Source organism: Zalophus californianus, chromosome 3 (assembly GCF_009762305.2).
Source record: "Zalophus californianus isolate mZalCal1 chromosome 3, mZalCal1.pri.v2, whole genome shotgun sequence".
NCBI lineage: Eukaryota > Metazoa > Chordata > Mammalia > Carnivora > Otariidae > Zalophus > Zalophus californianus.
The window spans coordinates 139,051,725-139,075,358 of record NC_045597.1 but is presented as its reverse complement, the minus strand read 5'-3'; the positions used below and the strand labels follow the sequence as shown (position 1 = coordinate 139,075,358).

The window sequence follows — 23,634 nt, the reverse complement described above, 5'->3', positions numbered from 1 at the left end:
ACCGGGCTGAATCTAAACAGCCTGATAATTCATCTATTTAATATTTAGCCAGTTAAGAAAGGTTGCTGTAATCCCTGCAAGGCAGCAAGCTCTTCTTTGACTTCCCTAATTAAGCTTAAAAAATAATTTCTTACAAGACAATTAGAAATTCTGCCTATGGATGCAAATTTCATAGAAAACAATTTTAAACCTTGAAAGTGGGTAAAATATCCCTTCAGTTGAAGTCATTTATTCTGTCGATACACTTCTACAACATGTATACTCTAAACCTGCTCAGATAAAGTGAAATTTAGCAAAAGGATAGTCCCCTCCCACCCCCAATCTAACATGCCATTTTAAAAACAGCACAAAGGAACAAGGAAACTAAATATTATTTGAGCCATCATTATTTAGCGAAACACAAACATCCAAATAGAAACGATTGTTGTTCCACCAGAAGATTAGAAGTTAAATTATTTCCACACAATGGGAATTTCACCTCGTGTCACGGGGGATGTAGTAGGAGTTGCATTATTTGTCAAACCAAATAGAGATGCGTGGGCCGACTTTGCTGAAATACAAAAGAATTGAACCTTATCTGAAGGCGCTTTCCAAGTGTCTCCTTATAGAGAAGTGGGTGGACGTTGTCCACCCCTAGCTAAAGCCACGCTAATATTTACAAAATGGATATAAATCCTTGAAGACGTTTTTGCCCGTTTTGTACAAAGAGACAGGAATAAACAAGGTGTTTATACTTGTTATGTTCCATTAATGAAACTTTTATTACTTTACATCGTGGGGGAACGTTTGTTTACTTTAGAAATGAACCACCAACCATTGTAAAGGAAAAAGTCCTGACAGCATTTCCTAGAGAAAAAGCTTAGGTGCATATCCCCAAATGATCGTTTCTTTTTGTGCACCTTAGCTTTTTCATAGCTCAGTTCTTCTTACAACTTGTGTCTCTTCTTTGATTGTCAGTTTTCTCTTAAAGTTTGTTTTTTATTAGCGCAGAAAAGCGAGCGCTGGCCTCCCCAATGTAAATGCAATCTAAAAAAGTCGATTTGTGTCTAAAAAGAGGGTGGTGGAAACAGCACAGCAGGCACAGCACAAAGCCCTACCCAAGTTGTCCCATCCAGGACATTTCTAGGCTTACATCCTCAGATTTTACCCCCTAAGATCAATGCTGCAATGTAATCAAGTATCCCCAGAACCAATTCGTGTACCACATTCCAAATAAATGAAAAAAAAATATATATATATATCAAAGAGCCTATCTGGGGGCCTTCTATTGGGATTGTGCGAAAGATAAAAAGGCAGAGTGATCTACTTCCAAGTGTGCGTGATTAACACAGATACACTTCGGACTGAGAAATTTTTTTATTCTAAATATTTGTTCAAATAGTACCAGACAATTTGAAATCAATAAACTGTGTCGAGTGGTGAGGGCTGCGGCTGTTGAGAAATGAGTAACGGGTGTCGTGCCACGCCACGGGGCCGCCTGACTCTAACCATGAAGGACAATTTGCGGTCTTAATCCTTTACATCAACTACAAACACCAGCCACGGTTACAACTGTTCAAAACTACTCTCTCAACTAGTTCAGACCAAGGGGGACTAAAGAGGTGAAACATGGCCCCCGCGGCCTGGGAGCGCGTTCCTAAGGTTGGCTGGAGAATTCTACAAATATACACATAAATACATTAAGACGAGGATAAATAATCAGGGAAACGAAATGACTCGCTTCAAATAATAAATACAGATCGTTGAGTCCGTTGCAATCCTTACGGGACGGGAAGGAGCATATAAATTAAGGTCTCCGCAACTAAGCTAGACTCGGGTCAGGCCCCGGGGCTGTCCGGGAGCTGGTCCCTTTGCAGAGCGCGCCGCCGATGGATCTCAGACTTACCTTCGGGACACCATTACCAGATTAGCGTCCCTCGGTCCGCAGTATATGGCACTGTCAGGGTTACAGAGGAGAATCCTTGCGGCTGATTTATGGCGAGTCACCCGAAGGAGGGCGCGCCTGGAGGGGAGGCCCGGTCGCCTGCGTCTCGGCCGCTGTTGGCCCGAGACCCAGGAGGCGGCGACCGGGCCAGAGCGAGGGAGGGGGTCACCGAGCTGCCCCGCGGGCCCCGCCCGCCACCCCAACCACCAAAGCAAAAGAGGTAATTGCGCCGCGAGTTCGGGCCGGTGGCGGCCGCTACAGATGCGTCAGTTTGGGGGCCTCGGGCAGGCGTCCCTGAGACGAGTGGTGGGCCGAGAGATCTGTGTAGGTGGGATGAGGGTCGCACGGTCCATGGTGGTGGTTGCCGGGAATTTGCGCGGCGCAGCTGTAGTCCACGCTGGCCGAAGACGGGTGCGAGAGGTGGCCCAGGTTGAAGACGGGCCCGGACGCAGGCGCCATGGAGTCGACGAAGTTGCCACCCACGTACACCGGGCTGCCCTGCAGGTTGGCGCTGGCGAAGCCGCCGCCGTTGCTTGCCATGGGGTGGGGCTCGAACTCGGGCGCCGCGTAGCGCTTCTGCTGTGGCAGGCAGCTGCTGAGCGGCGCCGTGTAGGCGGCCAGGCCGTACATGTTGGGCTGAGATTTGGCGAAGGCGGGCGGCGAGGGCGCGTCGTAGGCCAGGCCGGGCACGGGCGGCAGCTGGCCGGAGTAGGCCACGTGGCTGGAGGCGCTGCCCAGCGGCGGGCTGCGCTCCGGGGACTGACCCGCCGGCGAGTGCAGGATGCCCTTGGCCTTCTGGTCCTTCTTGTACTTCATGCGCCGGTTCTGGAACCAGATCTTGATCTGGCGCTCGGTGAGGTTCAGCAGGTTGGCCATCTCCACGCGGCGCGGCCGGCACAAGTAGCGGTTGAAGTGGAATTCCTTCTCCAGCTCCACCAGCTGTGCGCTCGTGTATGCCGTGCGCACCCGCTTGGACGCCGGGCCCGGCGGGCTCTTATCCTCGCAGCTCTCTCCTGGACAGGAAGGGAGACAGAGGAGATGCTGAGCGGGAGAGGGTGGGTGGGCACCCAGGGCCGGAGCAGGGTGCTTCCCTGGCTCCCTTCTCTTCCTCCCCCCCCCGCCCCCCACCTTAATGCTGGCTGGAGTGGGGGAGGGGCGTCTGAGAGGTGAGACTCCTAGCGGGACCTCACAGGCCCCAGGCCTACCTAGGAGTTGCACCTGAACACCCCCCCACCACCACCACCACCAATCTGCCTTCTGAAGTCCGATTCACTCTGCCGTCCCCTCCCCTCCAGCCTAGTCCATCATCCTGTCCCTAAGGCTAAGGCTGTGGAGAAGTTTAATGAGAGACTAGTAGCAGCTGGTAAGGCCTAGCCCCCCCTCCCAGGCCCCATTCAAGGAGGGCCAGACTTCTTTTGAACACTCTCCCCAGCCTCTGCTGGGGGATGGGGGCGGAAGGCACACCCCCTGTACCCCCCCTCCCCTGCCTTGCTCTGGGGCTGGCTCCTGGGCAAAGCACCCCAGGAAGCACAGAATGAGGGTGGAGATCTTAGCACCTCACTCCAGCTCAGCTTGCACCCAAGGGCTCTGCACCCCAACTCAGGGAAATAATAAACCATAAAAATACTGCCCCTGACTTTCAGGGTCTCTGAGCCCAGGCTGGGTGCATTTTGAGTATTTCCGTGCTAAGAGCAGCAGTCTCAACACTGGTTTCCACTACCCCCGCCACCTCTCGGCGGCTTGTCCGCTCCCTCCCTGGTTGTACAAATGGATTTCTCAGGGAAGGGAGGGGCCTGGGCTTGCAGCTGGGAAGGAGGGGCAGAAGAAGCTTACAGGCTGGAAGGCACTTCCCCCTAGGAACCGAAGCCCCAGAGAGTTACAGGCAAACCAGAGACTTGATAAAAGCTAGTTACATCCAAGGCCTGAAACTAGCCCTGGACCTGGAAGCAAATTCGTCTACCTGAAGATAAACTGCATCAAAGGACACAAGGCCAGGAAATTTTAGGAACCAATCAGGCTGAGCAGCGAGACGCGGCAGGCCTTAGAGCTCCTGGGCCTGCCCATCTTCTGCCACACACCCTGAATGGATCCACAGAAGATCTCAACTCTAGGGTCTCCCTTTTCAGGGACAGAAACCCAAGGCTGTTCCTGTTTCAGAGCACATCCTCTTCCCCTAGGATACGCCCCTCCCCATTGTGGATTTGCTGGGATGGGGAGAAATGGGCTGGGGTAGACCAAGTAGAGTCCATGGCTAGGTCTTGCAGGCTCTGGTTGGATTCAAGTGCGCCATTCTGTGGCTTTGTGATCTTGGGCAACTCTAACAGTTTCCTTATCTGTAAAATGGGGATGTTATCATATACCTACCTCAAAGGGTTCTTTGGAAAATTAAATTAGATAATGCTTGTAAAGCATTTAGCCTGGTTGTTAACATGGAACCATGTTAACACTCCACAGACTTTAGTTTTTATTAATTTAAGGGAGTGGGATTTGTGTGATATGGGCTACATAAGAACCCATGCTTGGAGAATCAAGTTTTGGAGAGCTGTCGGATGGAAGAAGGAGCTGAGTTATGACCAGCAGCCCAAGAAAGCAGACATTAGGTCAATATAAGAGAAGGCTATCTATTCATAACTGTGGGACTTGTCCAGCAATGGCACCAGCAGCCTGGAACGGAGCACCCTGTCCCTGTAAGGGTATGGCTTCAATCAGGGACACTGGAAAGAAAGGCCATTTCGGCATGAGTAGAAGTGTAGACCTATGGCCTCCAAAGCTGCACTTCTCGCCCTGAGTCTCTTGCTTCCTAGGTGAGCTAGCTTCTTGGGGTCATTCTGGGGGACTTAGCGCAGGATGAGCCCCCTCAGAGTGCTACCTGCAGTGGCACAGCTGTTCTTCTGCTTGGAGTTCTGTCGGGACTCTTTCATCCAAGGGAAGATCTGCTTGCTGATGGTGGCTGAGGAGCCAGAAGCATTGGGCCCACCCTTGGCCTTCTTGGCAGGCACTCCACCTCCAGGATTGGTGGGCGAGGATGGGGGCAAGGCTGGTGGTGGAGGAGGGGGCTGTGGTGGCTGCCTCTCTGAGTTCAGGCCAGGAGGCTGGCTGCCACCGCCCCCACCCTGGCTGTTCCCAGTGCCCGGCCGCATACAGCTGCCATTGAGTTCAGTTCCTTTGTGGGCTGGGGCTCTCAGAGGTGCCGAACTCTGGATGGAACAGGCAGAGCCCGGGTAATCAGTGTCCAGGGAGTTGGCAGCAGCGGGGGGTGGGTAAGGCTGATGGGGGGTGCCATAGCCGTAAGTGTCGGTGGCTTTGCTGTAGCCATAGCCTCCGAAGAGTCCTGGGTTTTCATAGTAAGCAGCCTTCTGCATCGTGCACTCAGGAAGTTCCAGGGCCTGCTGACCCGGCTCAAATAACATTGACCACCACTGTCTCTTTCACCACCACCTCCGAGGTCTGCTGAACCCTGAGAGGGCTGGGGTGGCCCCAGGCTCCAGGTGACCTGTGGGGAAGAAAAGTGAAAGCCCCAGAGGGACTGTAACTGACAAGACAGTCAATATAGAAGGTCTAGCGTGGTCTTTGCTGCCCACCCACTTCCTAGGGGGAGGAGCTGAGATTTTATGAAGTTCAACTTATTTGAACCCTTGGAAAAGTCTGAAGAAATTTCTCATAAACATAAGAAAAGCCTTTCCTTCTCTTGAGCTCAAGTGTCCATCCAATAGAAGGGGCTTCCTCCCCGCCCAGACACTATTTTCTTTCTTCAAGACTGTCAATTTAGCTTTTGAAATGGCATAGAAAAGCACTTATGGCCTCATACATTTTGATGGCTGATTCTCCCACTGGGCTTTGAGCTCCTTGCAGGCAAGGACTGTGTCTTATTCTTCTATATATTCCTAACACCCAGCCCAGTGCCCTGCCTGTAGTTAAGTGCAGTAAATGCTTGTTGAATGAGTGAGGTGGATGGAACAATCAGTCAATCTTTGGGACACCCCAGGGTGTTCATGAAAAAAGAAAGCTCTATAACACACTCAGAACAGCCAGAACTCTCAAAAAAAAGAAGAAGAAAAAAAAAGTATCTCCCCCACCTGGTTTCAAAATCACAGCATCTTTCATGAAGACCCCGGTAGTCCACTTTCCAGTGACAGGGTGAGAATGTGCCCAGTGAACTCTGTGGGTCAGCACTGTGAAATGTACTAGGAGATAAAAAACCAAGAACACTTAGACTCCCAAACTTATTTTCAGGTTAGAAAATGTTTTTTTCTCTTTCAACTACATTTTTCTAGTCCTCACTTTGTCCTCCACTACTATTAAATGGATACTAGAAAGGGTGAAGAGATTTAGAATTTGAATGCATGGAGCATGGGTGAACATAGAATGCTTTATATTATAACTTTATCATTTTTACCCTGCATCTATTGTGTAAATATATATTATTATTGACCTCTGCTCTGGATCATCCATGGCACCCCACCTCCACCCACTCCACAACCAATGAGAGAACTTCTTCTGCCATGATGAATGGACCCAGAATTAGAATAAGAAGAAAAAAAAACTAAGAAAAATTCTATCCCTTTGTGTCCTCTGATTCTTGATGGGGGTTTTCCTTCTCACCCACTCCACCCCCTTCTCCTGAAAGGCTCCTAAGGAGTTAAAGTATAACTAATACCATTCAACCACTTTTGTCTGCTTGATAAAGAAAACTCATAGGTCAGCTCCCTGGTCTTAATTCTTGATCTCCTCTTTCAGGCAACTTTCCTTCCTCAAAACTCCCTGGGCTTCCATCATGGTCATCATGATGGACCACATTGTCTAGACAACTTATGTGGCCTAATGGATTTGACCACTAGGATCAAAACCACTCCTCCCTTCCCTCATTTATCCTCCACTTTCACCAAAGAGCCCAATTTTTAAAATTCTTCATATTAGCCTTTGTTTGGTAGTACTGTTGGCCATTTTGTTTTAAAATATAAGTGAATCTGGCATTTATCTTGATAAGACACAGGCCCTTTTCAATGGGATAATAGAATACCAGGATGTGTTTTAGGAATTGTTTCTATTATTGTCCTTAAATGTATGCAGTTAAGATATATCTACCTAAGCAAAGCTGGTCTTAATCTTTCTTTTTCATTCATTTTCTATATCATCTTCTGACTATTAAAGTTCCTGAATATCAAATGGAAAGTTACACCCTCATCCTGTGACTAACATTTATGTGTTTGCTCCCAAGCCAAAGGACTGGGTATTCCGGGTTTAGTTGTTTCTGGACTTTTCTGGGATGCTGGTTCCAGTCTTAATCCGTGGACCCTCTGGATGTCAAAATGGTCACATTTGACTCTCAGACCACCAGAACTCACTGCTGCTTCTGTCATTTCGTTTACAACTGTGGAAGCAAAGTAACCCCCCCTTACCTCCCAGGTTGACCAAGTTTATCTCAATAGGTGGACAAATCACATTAAAATAGCTTCTTTAGGAACTGACCACGTCTTTGAAACAGATGGCTTTACATATATATTTGTTCCTATGGCATATTCCTGGAAGAAGCTCGGTGTACTGGGTCTCAAAAGTGTAAATACTTGGCAGCTTCATGAAAAACCCCAGCGCTTGTTCTCCTGCATGTTTTCATTGTCTTAAGGAATTTCAAGGCCCACTCAATGATGAGCCACCACCCCAATGTCTACTGCCCCAGAAGCAAGGCCAGTGGCCCTCTCCTCACCAGAAAGGGCTTTGCAGCCTCCCCCCATATCCATATTATAATGCCCCAGAGAAACCAACTCTCCTAAAACAGAACCCGAGAATATTGTTACAAAACTGGTTTAAAAAAAAAAGGTTATTTCTTTCCAGAAATCCCTACTCCTTGTGAACTCTGCTTGAACCTAAAAAGCAGGAATGGGTCATAAATCACTTGGACAATGGTCAACTGTTCAGTGGCTCATCTTTTCGATCACCCCCCCCCTTTTTTTTTTAAAGCTTTCTTTTTTCGCCCTTTGGTATCTCTGCTCATTTTTGCTCTGGAACCCAAATGCCTTGGGGTGAAGACTAGCCCGTGTAGGGGGAGGGGCGGTATTCGAAGTCCTCAGCTGCCCTTTTCTCTCATGCCTCCTCCCCTCAACCCCCCGGGGCACCGGCCGGGGCAGCCTCCCCAGACCCCGCCGGCACAACCCCTGGCCCCTTCTAGGGTAGGGGCGCTAAACGGGGTCTGGCTCGACCTTTCTCGCGGTCCCGGGAAGTTGCCCAACTCAGCTTGGAGGCCCAACCGCAGGCTGGGAATGCGGGGCCGAACGGTCCCCAGCCAGAAGGAAGGCGGCCTCAAAGCGACCACCGTCCGCCGCCTGGGCCGCGCTGGACCGCCGCACCCGCCGCGCCTCTGAAGCCGCTGAACCCTGATACTTGCTCACTGCACTTAATTCTGCCCGGGATCAATACCTAATATGATACCGAATAAATAAAAGGCGCTCACAGCGGCCAGGGGACGGGGTTATTAAGCAGCTGGAGCTCTCACGGTGCATATCAATGCACCTGTCATTGTGGTTTGTAACAAAATTTATGACTGCAAGCACGGCGGCAGTAAACGCTTCAGTAAGGAATGAAAAGAAAAACACTTCCCAAGGCCCGGCACTTTTCAGAAGTGGAAAACAGGCTCCGCGTAGGAGGAAGAGCAGCAAAGGAATTCCCTACTCCGCACTTTTCCAGGCCCCGCGCCCCGCGAGCAGGGGGATTATATAAAGTGGCCAGTGCCCGCCTCTCGGAGCAGCTCTGCCGGGCGGCCAGACGCGGGACCGCACGCGCGCAGCCTCGCCGGGGGCCGAAGACCTGCCGCCCGCCGCTGCCTGGGGACGCCGGGAGGCTCGCGGGGATGCGCGGAGGCCGGCCCGGCGCTCGCTCGCCCACGCGCCCGCCGGGGCCGGGGCCGGGGCAAAAACCGAGGGGCTTGGGGAGGGAGGGGGCGGCAGTCGCCGGGCTGTGACTTGCTCGGCAATCGTAGTAAATTATGGACCGGTAGAGCCGGGGCAAGTTGAAAGAGAAGGGGGAGGCGATGGTTTGCCGGTTGTTTCTGTGGCTCTCAGATGTTTCTAAGGTTCCATTTGGCCTTGGCTTCTCTCCCCCTTTCTTCCTAAACCAGGGCCTCAGAAGCCCACAGATCTCTTTTTGGCGGACAAGACTCTTGGTGGGCATCCCCGTTAATTCGCTGGAACATAGCAACGATTCTTGCTCCCTGTTGGCTTTGCTGCTTCGGGATTCCGAAACCACTCCTTTTCGGGTGTTCTCCGTGGGGATATATTTGCAGCAGAGCTGGGACAGCTTTCTGCCCGAGCTCTCTCCATCTCTCAGCCTGAGCCTCTTCTGCCCTATGGGAAGCCCTGGACGCGCCTTCTAAATCATTCTTATTTAGCCCAGATAACTCAATAGGTAATACACCCTGCATTTAAGGCACTGGGCTCACCCCATTAAAGCGCCATAAATTTGAAGGCCGATGATCGGTTATCATGTAACGGGCAGCAGTTCACACTGAGGTGATCCACTTCAAAGCCGCCCTTTGTTTTATGTCTTGATGTATGAATCCTGCGATGGCTACCTTGAGTTGTAGGACAGATGGAAATGTAGTGGAAATTATTTTTTTTTAAATCACACTACTCACCACAATTGTGTGTGTGTGTGTGTGTGTGTGTGTGTGTGTTCTCAAATTTTGTTGGTAACTCTTTTTAGGTTCTTCGCGTTCCTTTTGATATTCTGTTGAGGCAGATCTGGAACAAAATGGAAAACTCTCAGTGGCAGCCGGTTCTTTCTTATGCACACATGTTGAGAGGCTTTACCCCTTTTAAGGGTGTCATAATCAATGTGACTATTGTATATGTTGCCCGCAGTCATACCAGGCGCCTTCTCCCTGGCAGAAAGGAGATTTGGTTGGCTTCTAGGGAATGAGCGGACTTTAACACAAAATCTTTGGCGGGATGGGGGAAGGAAGAGCTCCGACCTGAGGAAAATGCCAAACCCTCAGGCAGGGGGTGGGCCAAGTGGGTCAAAGGCACAACGGGAATTAGTTCTCTCCTAACGCTTCAACCAGGCCCTAAGTGCTCCAGGTGCCCTAATCCCCCAAGCTGAGCCCACCCTCCTAGGAGCAAAAGAGACCTTGCAGAATTGGGGTGGGAGGAAGACTACAGCAGAGGGCACCAGAAAAAAAGGGGAGGGATATGTAGATAGGCCTGGGTAGATCCTAGTCAGTGGCTGTCCTACTCAGCCCCAGTGGAAAGGGAGCTGGGCTCTATTTCCTGGTTTGTACATTGTATCTTGAATGGTTCCCCTGAATTTATTTTATTCCAGTAGGTACCCACCACACTCCCGGCCTGGGCTGCTCATCCACTCCCGGGTAGGGCTTAGGCTGCAAACCATCCAGGAAACAAACATCCCTTCCACCCTCACCCAGAAACAGACCAAACTGCCCACCACTGTGGGTGCCTAACGGGTGCCCATGAAGGTCAGGCGAAAGGAGAGACACAATCCCCCCTCTTGCATCTGCCCTGTGCAATTTGTCGACTCAGTAGTTTGCAAACACTAAACCACGCAGGAGAAAGCCCCACACAAAGCGTTCCGGTCCCTTCTAAAGACCAGAGCACGCAGCCATAAGCCTTTGAAGTGACCTTTGGCTCACACGGCAATAACTCACCCCTTAATGAACACCCAACGGAAGCGCTTCGGAGAGATCCCGGCCTGGCAGGGCTCCTAATATCATGCCCGGCCTTCGGCTTCCCAGCCAGCCTCAGGCCCAGGGGGCCCAGGCTGCCGGGGCCGCCCCGAGGGCTGCGCAGTGGGGGCGCGCTGTACCCCGGTCCTCAGACCTGACTGGCGAGCCCCGAAGCCACTTTATATGATACATTCACGGGAACAGACATCAACTTTTGCTGCTTGACTGTTTTATTATTATTTTTTTAAAGAGGGTTCTTTAAAAGTAGGATCTTCCCTGAGAAGAGAGCTAAATTGGGAGGCCACCAGGGCCGACCCCGTGCCGCCTGTAGCTAGATTTTGTTTTCCCAGCCATGGAGGAACAGGGTAAGTGTGCTCCCGGGCACTCTGGGATGCCCTGTGCACCCTGTGCTCTGGTGCAGGAGGCTTGGGAAGGGAAAAAGAAAAAGACCCCAAGGGGGACAAAGTTGGGCCACCCAGAGTCCCCGCTGCCTTCTCCCACGTTCCCTGCTCAGCCCACCCACCGTCCAGCACAGGCCCAACATCAGCCTCCTGCTTGCCCAGAATCGCAGGCTTAACCCGGCTGGCTCTGGGCCATCAGCTCAAGTACCCTTTCCACAGCCAGAAACTGGGAGAGCAGGAGGGAGCCCTATCCGCGAGCTGTCAACGAAGAGCTGGTCCAAGGCAGAACCGGCCCTATACCCCAAGCCCCACCAGCATCCCCGGGAAAAGTCTTTAGGATAGGGAGCCTTGGTGCGGATTATTGAAATTTTCGGGGAAGTTATAAGTGAGTGCTCCATGGGGCCAAATGAAATGCTGCTCGCAGTAATTGGATTCAGCTGACTAAGTTGGCAGGCGCGCTGCTCCAAGGCAGCAGCAGAAGAAAAATGTCCAGCGACTTTAAGTTCTGATGGAGCCAAGAGCAGGCGATTGACAAAACAACTTTACTGCTCTCCTTTGATGGCGATGCCCTTGGAAGTCTGTCCCTCTCTGGCTGGGGCCTGTCCCAGCCTAGGCTAAGGGACTGCTCTTTGCTTTCTGGGACCCTTCCCCACAGAGGCCCAGTCTGGCCCGGCCGTGTGGCATTCCCATGAGCCTGGAGCTGCTCTCTTGGACTTATGGAGCTGCGTACTTGGGCTTTGGCCCCGGAAAAGCCTAGGATGAATTGTCCTGTCCTCCTCCAGCCAGGAGCCATGGGATCCAGTAAACAAAAGGATGCAAGGGATGCAGAAGCCAAAAATATGATTTAGCTTTCACCCTCGGTTCTTTGGGGAGAAGAACTCAGGAGCCCTAAATCTTTTCTCTGACACCATGGAAGCCAAAACCCAGATTAGTGAGGGGACATGTGGAGGAGCCTCTCAAACTCTTCTGAGTAGTTTGGGGGTTCTCTTGAATTTGGGGGAGAAGCTTGAGTAGCACTTTAACCTCTAAAGGAAAAAAAAATATTAAGCCAGCAGCAAGAGATAAAGGCGTGCGTATGTGGAGCTAGCTCCCAGAACAATGCAGGGAGCTGGCTGGTCACAGAGTTTATTTTAAATACATATAAATCAACCTGCCTGTGCCCAGCCAGGCAGCCCAAGACACAGAATTAATATGACGCTCCATCTTACTTTGGCAGTGACAGTGTAAAAAAAGTTTCTTTTTATTCATTTCATTTTCCAGCCCATTCTCATAACTGCACATATACCCCCAAAATACCTCCTCCAGCCCCCGACCCCCTCATCGACCCTCTACTCAAACTACCACTTCCTCCCTCTCCAACCATGCCATCAGCCAGCAGCCCCCAACCCTGGCAAGGTAGTGTGTCCTCCTAACCTTTGGGTAGGCGGGGAGCATCCCCACAAAGCGCACCTCCTTACGATTAATCACCGTCCTCGATGTATATGTAGAAGTGTATCTAGGTATACGCGGACTGCCTCACCAATTGGCAATAATCAAGATCACAAATTACACAAAATAAATCATATTTAGTATCCCATTCAGGGCAGCAAGCAGCTCGGTGCCCAAAGATTTCCATTTTGTCATGCAATTGCTTACCTGGATCCCAATTTATCATAAACCTGGTGTCCTCGGCCTCAGAGTGGGCGCCAGTGGGGGGCAGAGCTAGCCTTCCCCCTTTGTCTGCAGACAACACTGTCCCAACCCTGGTCTTGCGCGCTCGCAGACGCGGCCATATACCCGAGCACACGGAATTCCCGGTAGAACGGAACCAGGCTGAGGTTCAACTACCAATAAACGCAGGAGGAACGAGTTCGTAGTCCCGAGCTGGCTTCGCCCGCGCTGCGCGCCCGTCGGTCCACCCGCCCGCCTGTTCGCTCCCAGGCCCAGAGCGGCGGCCACCCGCGCCCCCACCCACTCCTGGGTTCCTGCCCAGCCCTCCCAGACCCCCCAGAGCTCGGGGTTTGTTTTGCTTTCGGAATGTGGCCCTTTCTAGATTTGGAGAGAGCCCCGGAAACCCCCTCATAGTCGGGAAATACAGACGCTGCCTTCAAATGCGAGCATATTTGTTCACGTGACCCCGAGGGAAGATTGTACTGATTGAGGCTGAAACTTTCACGCCATCCAGCCCCGGAGCGCAGCCAGGCCTGGGGGCTTGGAGGAGGGGCAGGAAGCGTGGGCTCTGGGCCCATTCCCCGGAGCAGACACGGGTGGGCAAGGAGCCGAAAGAAAGCCCCCATCTCGCAGCTCGGGACCAACCCAGCCCCAGCCTGGCCGCCGGCAGTGGGATGGGGGCGCAGAGAGTCTCTCCCCCCACGACCTCTGACCCTGGCCCAGCTTTCCACCGGACTGGCCCGAGGATTGGAAATTTTAGAGGCTGCCTCTCAGAGGCCTCTCCGGATGCGGCTGTGGAGCATCAGAGGCCCAAGGTTCCCTTAGCTCCCCGGCAGGCCGAGCCCGATACCTCGCATCCGCACGCACCCAGGCAAGGCTCCGCCTAGGCGGACGCGCTTCTCTCCCCCTCCCCGGACGAGGCAATTAGTTGTGGCACAGCGCAGGCTCCGGCCCTAAGGTGGGTGACTCCAGCTCCCAGACCCCGCCGGTCACCCCGGGGAAACCCCACCCCCACTCCCACCCCCCACCCTCACCACTGCTCGTTCAGCAGACACAGCGGAGGAGTCCCCACTCCCGAGAGCCGGGAAAGGCGCATAAGCAGCAGGCCAGACCGGTAGCGGCCTCCCTTCTCTGCGCCTTGCGCACTCCACTCGGGTTGGGCGCGATCTGGAGCCGCCGAGGCGCCGAGCCGCTGTTTGCCGGGACCTATGCGCCTCCGAACCTTGGGCCCGGCCCACGGGATCCGCATGCCCCGGAGACTGCCAGGCCGCGGCTTCCCGCTTCCTGCGGCGCCTCCAAGAAGGCGAGGAGCCTGCGAAATCAGTCCAAGTCGGGCTTATCTGGGAGTCAAGGGAGGCTCTGTTTAGAAATACTACATCGGGACCTGTACCCAGCACTCTCCGAGCGGTCGGGCGGAATTTACGCCAACAATTCTGCGTGTGAGAAAAAGTTAAGCTCCCGGCCAGGGTGAGCGGCCAGCCTCCAGGTCCTACCCTGCCAAGAGCCACATGGCCCTCTCCCGGCCCGCCCTGCACCCCGGAATCCCGCACCATGCGGGAATCTCCACCCCAACCCCGAAGTCTCGTTTTCATGGCCAGTTCTGCTTCTCAACAGCATCGGGCACGGAGCAGTTGCCCTGTCGCCGCTTGCAAGGTCTCCGACAGGCGAAGGCGAATGTGAATGTGCTTGGCAGCCCCAGAAGAGCTGGGGAGAAGGGGGTAAAGTCCTCCTCACCCCCCCCTTCGGAGGCACAGGAAGTCCCCGAGGACAGGTCCCAGGCTCGAGCCCCCAGACCTGTCAGGGAGCTCCTCCTTTTGTTCACCTGGCCGGGCCTGGCTAGAGGCCCACTCGGGACGCCTCCTGAGGCCGGACCGTAGGTGCCCCCAGTTCACCCCCACCCGGAGGATCCCGCCCCCTAGCCTCCCGCCAAGGGCCAAGCAACGTGCCGCAGCAAGTGTTAATCTCCTGCCAAAGAGGGGGGCCGATTTGCGGGAATTTGTCTCCAGGAAAGGATCTAAGCCTTCTTCAATCGGAGCATATGTTCATAGAGCAATAAACCGGAAAGATTTACAGTCCCCGCCCGGCCCCCAACAGCCTCGCACCCTTTCAGGAATTACTTACGATGATTTATCACATCAACCCGGGCAATTGTCACACTGATAAAATAGCCCGGGCCGGTGCCCGCCAAGCCCAGGACCTGGGAGGCTGTTGGCTGCCGGGCTGCCAGCGGGGCTGGGGAGGCTTTTGTGGGTTCCTCTCTGGGCCTACTAGGGGATGTTCAGGTGGGTTGGGGTGGGTGGGGTTGGGGTGGGAGGGGAGCCAATTCTCATTGAGAAAAACGCAAGCAGCTCAGAGAAAGCGCCCGGAATCGGCGTGGAGTCACTTGCAAAGCACATAAACATTTGTCATCTTTGAATAATTGAATTAATGTATTATTGTTTGAATGTATAATTTATAGCGGAGGAAACTTTGTCTCTGTCCTGACGGGGAAATATACACACACCAAAAAAGAAATCAAAACATACACACAATCCCAAAACAACTACCAAACACAGCCCGCTCCAGCCAGCGGAAATCATCCTCAAAGCCAACGGGAGGGAAGGAGGCGAATAAAGAGGCTCTCCTCCCCGGCCCTGGCCCTGAGTTGCGAGCTGGAGGAGGAGAATGCCGGCTGCTGCCCCAACCCAGATCCCCCGGCAAGCTGGGGGTGGGGTGGGGTGGGGTGGGAGCGGAGTGGCTAGTGGGACCGCAGATCTCTCCGCGGAGGGTGGGAGAAAAAAGCCTGGAATGGGAGGCGACAGGACAGACAGCCTTTGCACCTCGACCTGGCCTCTCCCGCATTTCCCTGCCGCAGGCTTCCTTTCGCCCCAGGGTCTCCCACTCCAACGGCAGGGACTTCTAACCCGTGCCTTTATTTTAGATCTTCGCCCAAATTAAAAATACAAAGATAAAGGGGAAAGAAGGAGAAACTCCTTGCGGGGGTGACAGAAGCAGCAGAGCTTGGGTGGGAAAGGAGGGGAGTGGGAGAAGCAACTCGGAAATCATTATCTGTTGGTTAAAACCTGCCTGGGGTAAAATTTCAACTCGATTTTATAGCCTTCTATTATGACGCAAAGAAAAATTTACGACCCTCGCTTGAAAAGAGGGCCGGGGCCTTTTCTCACCAGTTTAAGAATAGGCAGCAGATGCCGTGACAGCGACCATTGTTCCCGGTAGACACAGGCGATCGGGCAACCTCGGCCCGCGTGCGCCAGGCGCGTCCCCCAGCCGGGCGGGTTTTTTACAACTCCTGTTGTTTCGGAGCCGCCCGCACGCACCCTCGCCCCCTCGCCCCCTCGCCCCCTCGCCCCCTCGCCCCTCGCCCCTCGCACACCCCCACATGCTCACACACACCCCCTCTCGCGCTCACATACACACACTCGGCCGCTCTCAGTAATTTTTCATAAGTGCAAAGCTTTGCTGAACCAAAGGTCACCATCCAAGCCACTAACAACTTCTCGCCGGCGCGCGGTTCCAAATCAGGAAGCAAAGGGAACTATTTGTCAGCGGCCCTGACAGCTAAGTTCATTAAGGATTTAAATCCGAAGAAATAAAAGTCGCCAAAATATTTACCTGCTGGCCGCGCTCCCGCGCCCGCCACTGGGGGCCGAGGGTGGAGGGCTGGGGGCGCCGCGCGGCCCCCCTCGGCGGGTGATATTCTTGGGATCCCTGCACTTTCCAAGTCGGAGAGAGCCCTTTGCGTGGCAGATTAATGACGACTCCGTGTTTCTTAAGGGACGTGCTGAATTAATTATTTCGCCAATCACGTGGTCGGGACTTGTAGAAATCTATTCTTATCATCTTCCTCGCACTTTGAAAATTCTCCGGGTTATGAAAGGCCCTCCCCCGGCTGCCGGCGAGCCCCGGCCGCCCAGCCAGGCGCGGGGGGCAGGGAGGGCTCCCCAACATGGCGGGCGGGCGGGAAGCGCCGTCTGCCGAGGGTCCCGATTTACTGTACTGTACTCAAGCGGGCTCGGCTATGGACTCGCTTCCTCCTCGTCCCTGCCGGTGATTCAATACACACAGCGGTATTGATGTATTGGTGGGCACAGGAGGAGCCATTAACCAGAAGACGGGCAGAGGACAATCATAAAATGTGTCTGAATATTTAAACTTCTGTCTGCACACTTATAAATACACATGTCCACGCGTCTGAGGCGAGCCCTTCCATATATTAAGGACACATGTCTGATTTTATGCATTCTGCTCATTTCCTGTCGCGAGCAAGGCCCCCCCCCAGCTATTTTGGGACTCCTGTCTTGGCCCACTCTTCAAGGCGAGGCAAAGACGAGAGAAAGCCCTCGCGGAAAAAAAAAATAGCGCACGCCACTTTTTATAGTGGGGAGTGTTTATTGTCGTCTGGAGGGCAGAGGGGGCTCCAGGGGAAGGAGGGGCAGGTGCTGGAGGCCCCAATGGGGCTGAATAGCACAGGAAAAGTAGGAGTCCAAGATTGGAGGCCAGAGGGGTCTGGTCCTAGTAGACACTGACTGGCCAGTCCCAGCTTGGCCCAGAACCCAGCACTCTTCCAGAGTTGGGGTGGGGGGTCTTGCAGGGAAGTCTCTCACCCACCACAAAACAAAGAGAGACTGAAGGGGTCTGGGGCTAACCGGGGCCACACAGAGAGCCAACCTGGAGCCTCCTTTTGGCCTAGGAAGTTACTTATTTTCCTTTCAAAAAATAATGCCCTGCAGCATTAAGCATCCAAGCTTAGGCTGCCCAAGGCTCACAAAATATGGTGGCCAAATTGGGAGCGTGTATGTGTGGGGGACAGGTCAATGACAGATTTGCTAACCCTTACACAGTTTAACCTTCACATGTCAGGCACAATGCAGAAAATAATAAAATAAATGGTTTATATTGAATGTTAGCTTCTAGAAGACTTAATGAAGAATGCTTCTGTGGAGGCACCAAACAGGATGGAGATTTCGCTACACCTTTTATTATTTCAAATATAGATCAATGAATTACATCAAAACTACAGGCAACAATTAGTATAAATAATACTTTAATCAGTGGCAGCAGAACATTGGTCAATTCTATTAAAAAAGCATCTTGTGTGAACAGACACCATGGGGCTGACTGACAATGTCATCTCCCAACAAAAGGCTGCAATGGACAAAGTGAGATGGGAGTCTGAGGAGCAATGTCCTCAGTAAACACTTCACTCCTCCCCAGTCACGACCCCAACACAGCTTTAAAAACAACAACAACAACACCAAAACAAACACTTCTGGCTCATATTTGGGGGAACAAACTGGAAACAAATAAAAGCAAATGGGCACTGCTCCTTTCCACATCTAGGTCTCTCCAGAGTACGTTCCCAGATGGAAACTCATTTCCTTCCCTGCCCTTTGGTGGTGGTGGTTGGGGTGGGGGGAGGCACTGCTTCTTCCCTGCCCCACTCCTGTGGGCCCAAATGGACGCTAGGGTCCAATTGGGACCACAGGGTTGAGGGCTGCCCCCTGGGCCATCCAGGCTCCATTAACATTTCAAAAGACAATCCCTGGAAACTGAGGAGAACTGAGACTTATAAACAAAGAAGTTGTTTCTCTGATTAAGTTACTTTTCAAAGTAGTGAGGCTACGTTGGAGAAGGAGCTTGGGTTTTCTTCATCAAAATATGCCTCTTGGCTTTCCTCTGGGGCATGGGTGAAGGCAGCTATGCAGTTTTGGCATTTGGTCTGAAGCTGGGGTGAATAACCTGAACTTCTGGGAAGGGGGAAATCTATATAATACTCTATAATATATATGTAATTGGGTGTTGTGAAAATATATACTTTTTCCCCCTCCCAAAGAGAAGGTTCAATATATTCACAGATTTGGGCCTTAGGAAAGAATCTTAGCAACTTTCCAACTTGCCTAACCATAGCGGCTCTTTTCAAATGCTACATCCAAAGACTGCTCTCCATGTTAGAGGGGAAAAAAAAGAAGAGAAGGGTAGTTAGAGTCCAAAAGGTTAAGGGTTTAGAGGTCAGTCCTCCCAGCTGAAATACAGCTAATCGAATAGAAAATTTGTCCTCTGGATGAACCTGATTCTGTAATTTAGCCGAACTTCAGTAAAATACCTTTTCAGCTTCTCAACGTGAGGGCGTCAGAAAAAAGACGTCTTGACTATGTATGGACTCTTTGCTTTTTGTCATAGAAACAATGATGCGAATAATGCAGGAATATCCATCTTTAATATCCCGACGTGGCGATATTCAAGTATTGCCATGTGCAAGTCTGAGAGCCAGGCTCACCCCAAGGAGGAACAAAGAGCTGTCCCCAGGGTCTAATACAAAAGACCAAGGCTTGGAAGATACTTTAGAGAAGTGGAATTTCAGCCTAGGGACTCCAGTGAATACCTGCTCTCAGCTCTCAGGAGACACCAAAGAACATGCGTGCAGAAAAACTCTTTTTTTCTCCCTCCACCTAAATATATTTACCTAAATATATTTAAAAAAATTACCTCCACACCTTCTAAAGTGTTCTGAAGCACTAAAAAAAAATAGCTCCAGTTCTGAATCTCTCTTTCAAGCTCATCCCTTTCCCCCCCACCCCCTTTTGTCATTTTTCCGTAGCTACAACCAGGGGTTTCTTTTTGGAGCCCGAGGCTTTGGGGTTTAAACTTCCAAAGTCTTGTTTCATTTGAGTATATGAACTCTGGCGATTACCTTTGACTCTTTCCCCCCTTATCCTTAAGGGTCAGCATTTTAGAAAAATGAGCTTTGAACGCTTCTCAGGCAAGGCATAAGAAAAATGACTGAAGAACATCACTCTTGTTGTTTGAGAGTGATTGTTCTTAAACCACCATTCTTTAAGGCAAGGAAGAGGGCCTGAAACTTTTATACTTTTACAATTTCTGCTTCTAATTCATGTCTTGAGAAAAACTTCCTTACATCTGTTTAAAAAATAAAAACTTCAGCAAAAAAAAGAACCCCTAAGACCAAGTTTTGTGGACTTCTAGATTCAATTAGTTCTCTTTCTCTTTTTTAAAGCAAGATTCCCCTACTTTCCCACTTTCTCCCCACTACACACCCCCTCTCCCATATAGGCCGTACACCAATTCCTATAAGAAAACTGCTCTATGGGTTATTTGAAATCCAGCATTTGGAATCCAGTTGGAACAGAAAATTCAGTCATTATCTCATGACCCAGAACATAGAGGTTTTGTTTTCTTTCCCCAGAAGGAAAAATGTTGGACCATTTGTTTCTTTCTTTTCCCTTTTCTTTAATCACCCAGAACTAGTTGTAAGCACAGTGCTGAAAAAAGCACATATGGAAATATATTTTCAAGAACTCAACTCTGAGTGGACCCTTTGCTTCCTTCTAAAAGGGTTAAGGGCCCCCTACACACATTTCCGGGGAGTGGGGAGGGGGGTGGAGTTCAAAATGCCGGTTAGAGCCAGAAGTTAGTCCACGCATCTCTGATTCTCCTCCCTGAAACTCAGCCCCTTTCACCCTCTCAAGATTTTTGGCATTAAGATGTCAGTTATTTCTGTTGCCCATCCCCCAACAAATAAATACTTAAGCAAATATAATCTAAACATAAAATAACCCGTTTCCACTTTCTTCTTAGACTCATTTCTTTGGGCATGGGGCCACTGGGAGCAAAATACTTTTTCTCACACTGGAAATTATACAGATAACCCAGAAAGTTCAGAAATCCTGGCCCAGCTCTCCTGTTTCCACTGAAAGCACCTAGCACAGGGGTGGCCAACCTTCTGCCTCAACTCCCCCACATTATTAAACCACAAAGATCCCTGGAGGGGTGGGGTGGGGGAGGAGGTTCAAATTCACGCTGGGATAAAGTATCCAACCTTCATTTGCAAATTCAAAATCCAACAGCAGAGGTTTTCATAAGTTTAATAACTCGCCAAGGTTTATGTTCTCAGTAGCTCCTGCCATATGAGAATGTACTCAGAGAATCCCACCCCCCCTGCCACCCCCATCCCGCTCCAGGGAGGGGGCTGCCCTCGGGCAGGATGCTAACCTAGTCCGAGGGCGGCCTGCGTGTCCCAGGTCCACCCCACAGTACCTTAGAGCCCGGGGAGGTGACAGCAAGCCCGGCCTGCCCCCGCAGCTTCGGCTCAGCCGGGAGCGCAGGGAGGAACGGGCCCGGGGTCCCCACGTCTATAAGGTGGTCAGGTCCGTGTGGTGGTCCTTGGCCAGCGGCTGCAAATGTTGGCCGGGAGCAGCTGAGGAGGAGCAGGAGGAGGAGGAAGAGGAGGACGACGAGGACCTGCCTTTGGTGTTGGGCAGCTTGTGGTCTTTTTTCCACTTCATCCTCCGGTTCTGGAACCAGATCTTGATCTGGCGCTCGGACAGACACAGGGTGTGAGCAATTTCAATCCGACGGCGCCGCGTCAGATACCTGTTAAAATGAAATTCCTTTTCCAGTTCTAGGACTTGCTGCCGGGTGTAGGCCGTCCGGGATCGCTTGGGCTCCCCGCCAGTGTAGTTGGGGTTCACTGCGAGACAGAACAGACAGCACGGTCAGGTCAGCTCCCAGCCACTCGTTAGGCCCCTCGCCACTGCCGCTCACTTCCTGGCGCGCCCCGAGGCCCCGCGGCCCTCCCCGCACACTCCCCAGCCGGCTCCCTTCCTCCCTCCCGCCCTCCCGTCCCCCCTGCCCCGCGCACGCACACACGCGCGCACACACACACACACACACACACACACACGCTCACTCCCACCCACCCTCACACCCAGCAACTCCCCCAGGCTCCCGGGCGGGGATCCCCAAATGTGCTCCCATCTCCCCGGCCCGGCCGCCAGCTCCAGAATTCCCAAGCATTTAGAAATCCCCCTCTCCTCTACCAGGTTCCCTCCGCTCTGAAAATGGAGTCCTCCCCCACCCCACCCCCATCTCCACCCCCTTTTTCGCCCACAGCCAAGCAGCCAGCCACATGGTCCCGGCCTGCTCCCTCAGCTATAAAAATTTATGGAGAGAGTAATTGCGGCGCCCATTGAAGCCCCACACGCCCCCACCCACTCGCACCCCCTCCCAGGGGCCCAGGCCTCCAGGCTGGGGTGGGGACTGAGAGGTCGCTGGGCTGTGCCTTACCGGAATTCACGTGCACCTTCTTCATCCACGGGTAGACCACAGCGGGCTGCTTGAGTGCCGTCCCGGGGGGCGGCTGCTTGGGGCCGCCCGGCTGGCTGCAGGCCCGGGCGCTGGGCAGAGGCGCGGGCGGGGGCGCGGGGGGCGCGGGGCACGGCTCTCCTGGGGCTCCGTAGTGGCCGCCGGGGCCACTGGCTTCTTGCCCGTGACCCCGAGTGGGCAGCGCGGAGCCGGGCCCAGGGCCACCGCCTCCGAAGGTCTGCTCACCGAAATCGGGCCGTGGGTAGAGCCCCGGGGGCTGGAAGTCTGCACCCTGCACGCCACCGCCGTAGTAGTCGGCGCCCTGCTCGCCTAGGTAGCCGCCCTGCAAATATTCCTCGCACGGAGGGAACTTGGGGTCCACATACTTGGAGTTCACCATATACGAACTCATGGCCATTAATTTCAGAAGGTAGAAAATACTAATTTTTCTCGTGTTGTCTTTTTTTCTCCTTCCATAGGGCCCTCCTACTTGCTGTCAACTGAATAAAGTTGGCGGCCATGTGACCAGGCCAGCCAATAGCGAGGGAGCGAGTTTATCACCGGGTTGGTGAGCATCTCATAATTTTCACAAATTTAACTAAATAACATACGTGTAATCAAGTGACTCGCCATGGCACATTTGAAGGCCCCCACCAGATGTTAATGTAGTTCTCTAATCCCCAGCACCCTCATTCCTGGCAGGTAATCCCAGCTTTTGTCTGCCACCGACTTTGTTAACCTCGAGGGCCCTCTCCACGCACCCCCACCTGAAAACAGCCCCCCAAAATGGGCACAGTTCAATTGGGGGGAATGAAACCCCAAATCTGTCAGGCTGCAGAATACCACCAGGCGGGTGGGTGAGGCAGCCTCTGAGTTAGGTGGAGTACCCCAGGCAGGCAAGGCTCCCGCCCGCGGGAGCGGGGACTCTGCCATACAAAGGCCGAGTCCTGGCTTTGTCTTCGTCAGGGTCACCCAAAAGTTACAACAATCTGGCTGGCCTGAATCAAATCAGGCAATGAGTAACTGCCAAGCTTTCTGTGAGTGCCCAGGCTGGAGTGTTGCTAGCCCAAGCCGGTCTTGCAGGTATGGCAAGACTGTTACCCGCCTCCCCACCCCCAGCTCATGCAGGTGAAGGGTGGGCCTGGAAGGTGGTGATGGCACCCCCACGTCACCCAGATGGGCTCCAAAGGACCCTGCACTCCTTCGTCCTAAATGGCCTTCTTCCCACATGGCGATCAATGAGCAGTGAGCCCCCTCACTGGGCACCCTCTGACCTCACCTCATACTCCTTCAGGGCAGAATTGGGGTTTGGGGGCGTTCCACCCTGCTCCCCAGTCCCCCAAAAGCTAGCCCTTTGGCCTCACATTCATGCAACCAATTAAGAGTTTACACGGGAGCCTCTGCGGGGCTTCTCGAGGCAAAGACTCCACTATGGCATCAGGCTCAGTCCATCCTCCTGGAGTCTAAGGTAATAAAACAGAAAGAAAACTGACCGGCACCCGGCTGCCTCTGGCCTCTGCTTCCGACTATGGCTATTTCGGAGAAACGTGAAGTTTTTGCATCGACCATATATTCCCCTAGAATCGAATCTGTGACTATGTGGCTACCACACAAATTCGGTTCTACAGGGTATATATAGACAACGTTACTAGCTCCAGGTTCCACCCAGAGTGGGTACCCAGACCGCTGGCAGCCCCGGCCTCTTCCTCGGAGCCATCACCAGCCCGACGCAGCTCCTCGAACTTTCAGAGAGGGTTCAGGTAGCTTGGAGAGCTTGGTGAAAATCTGCAGCAACGAGTTCCCCATCCTTGTACCAGGGCTGGCATGACTGAGCAGCCAAGAAGAAGGGACAGTCTTCTTAAGAAAGAAAGACAAGAAAAGAAGAA

At 52.6% G+C, this 23,634-nt stretch overlaps 2 protein-coding genes across 2 annotated transcripts; both read right to left on the bottom strand.

Moving 5' to 3' along the window:
- Position 1: 1 nt before the first annotated feature.
- Positions 2-20,805, bottom strand: HOXD3 (homeobox D3). The gene is made up of 4 exons (XM_027588959.2): positions 20,702-20,805; positions 6,001-6,108; positions 4,794-5,417; positions 2-2,937 (listed from the first exon to the last, which is right to left on the bottom strand). The coding sequence occupies exons 3-4, from the start codon at positions 5,332-5,334 to the stop codon at positions 2,180-2,182; spliced, it is 1,299 nt and encodes a 432-aa protein (XP_027444760.1). The 5' UTR covers positions 5,335-5,417; positions 6,001-6,108; positions 20,702-20,805; the 3' UTR covers positions 2-2,179.
- HOXD4 (homeobox D4) lies at positions 19,236-23,634 on the bottom strand. Its single transcript, XM_027588967.1, has 2 exons — positions 21,731-23,634; positions 19,236-21,134 (listed from the first exon to the last, which is right to left on the bottom strand). The coding sequence occupies exons 1-2, from the start codon at positions 22,164-22,166 to the stop codon at positions 20,797-20,799; spliced, it is 774 nt and encodes a 257-aa protein (XP_027444768.1). The 5' UTR covers positions 22,167-23,634; the 3' UTR covers positions 19,236-20,796.

Coding starts and splice junctions, on each gene's coding strand:
- HOXD3 (XM_027588959.2), bottom strand. CDS start 5,334: ATGTTATTTGAGCCGGGTCAGCAGGCCCTGGAACTTCCTGAGTGCACG. Junction 2,938..4,793: donor GAACAGCTGTGCCACTGCAG/GTAGCACTCTGA, acceptor CTTCCTGTCCAG/GAGAGAGCTGCGAGGATAAG.
- HOXD4 (XM_027588967.1), bottom strand. CDS start 22,166: ATGGCCATGAGTTCGTATATGGTGAACTCCAAGTATGTGGACCCCAAG. Junction 21,135..21,730: donor GAAGGTGCACGTGAATTCCG/GTAAGGCACAGC, acceptor TCTGTCTCGCAG/TGAACCCCAACTACACTGGC.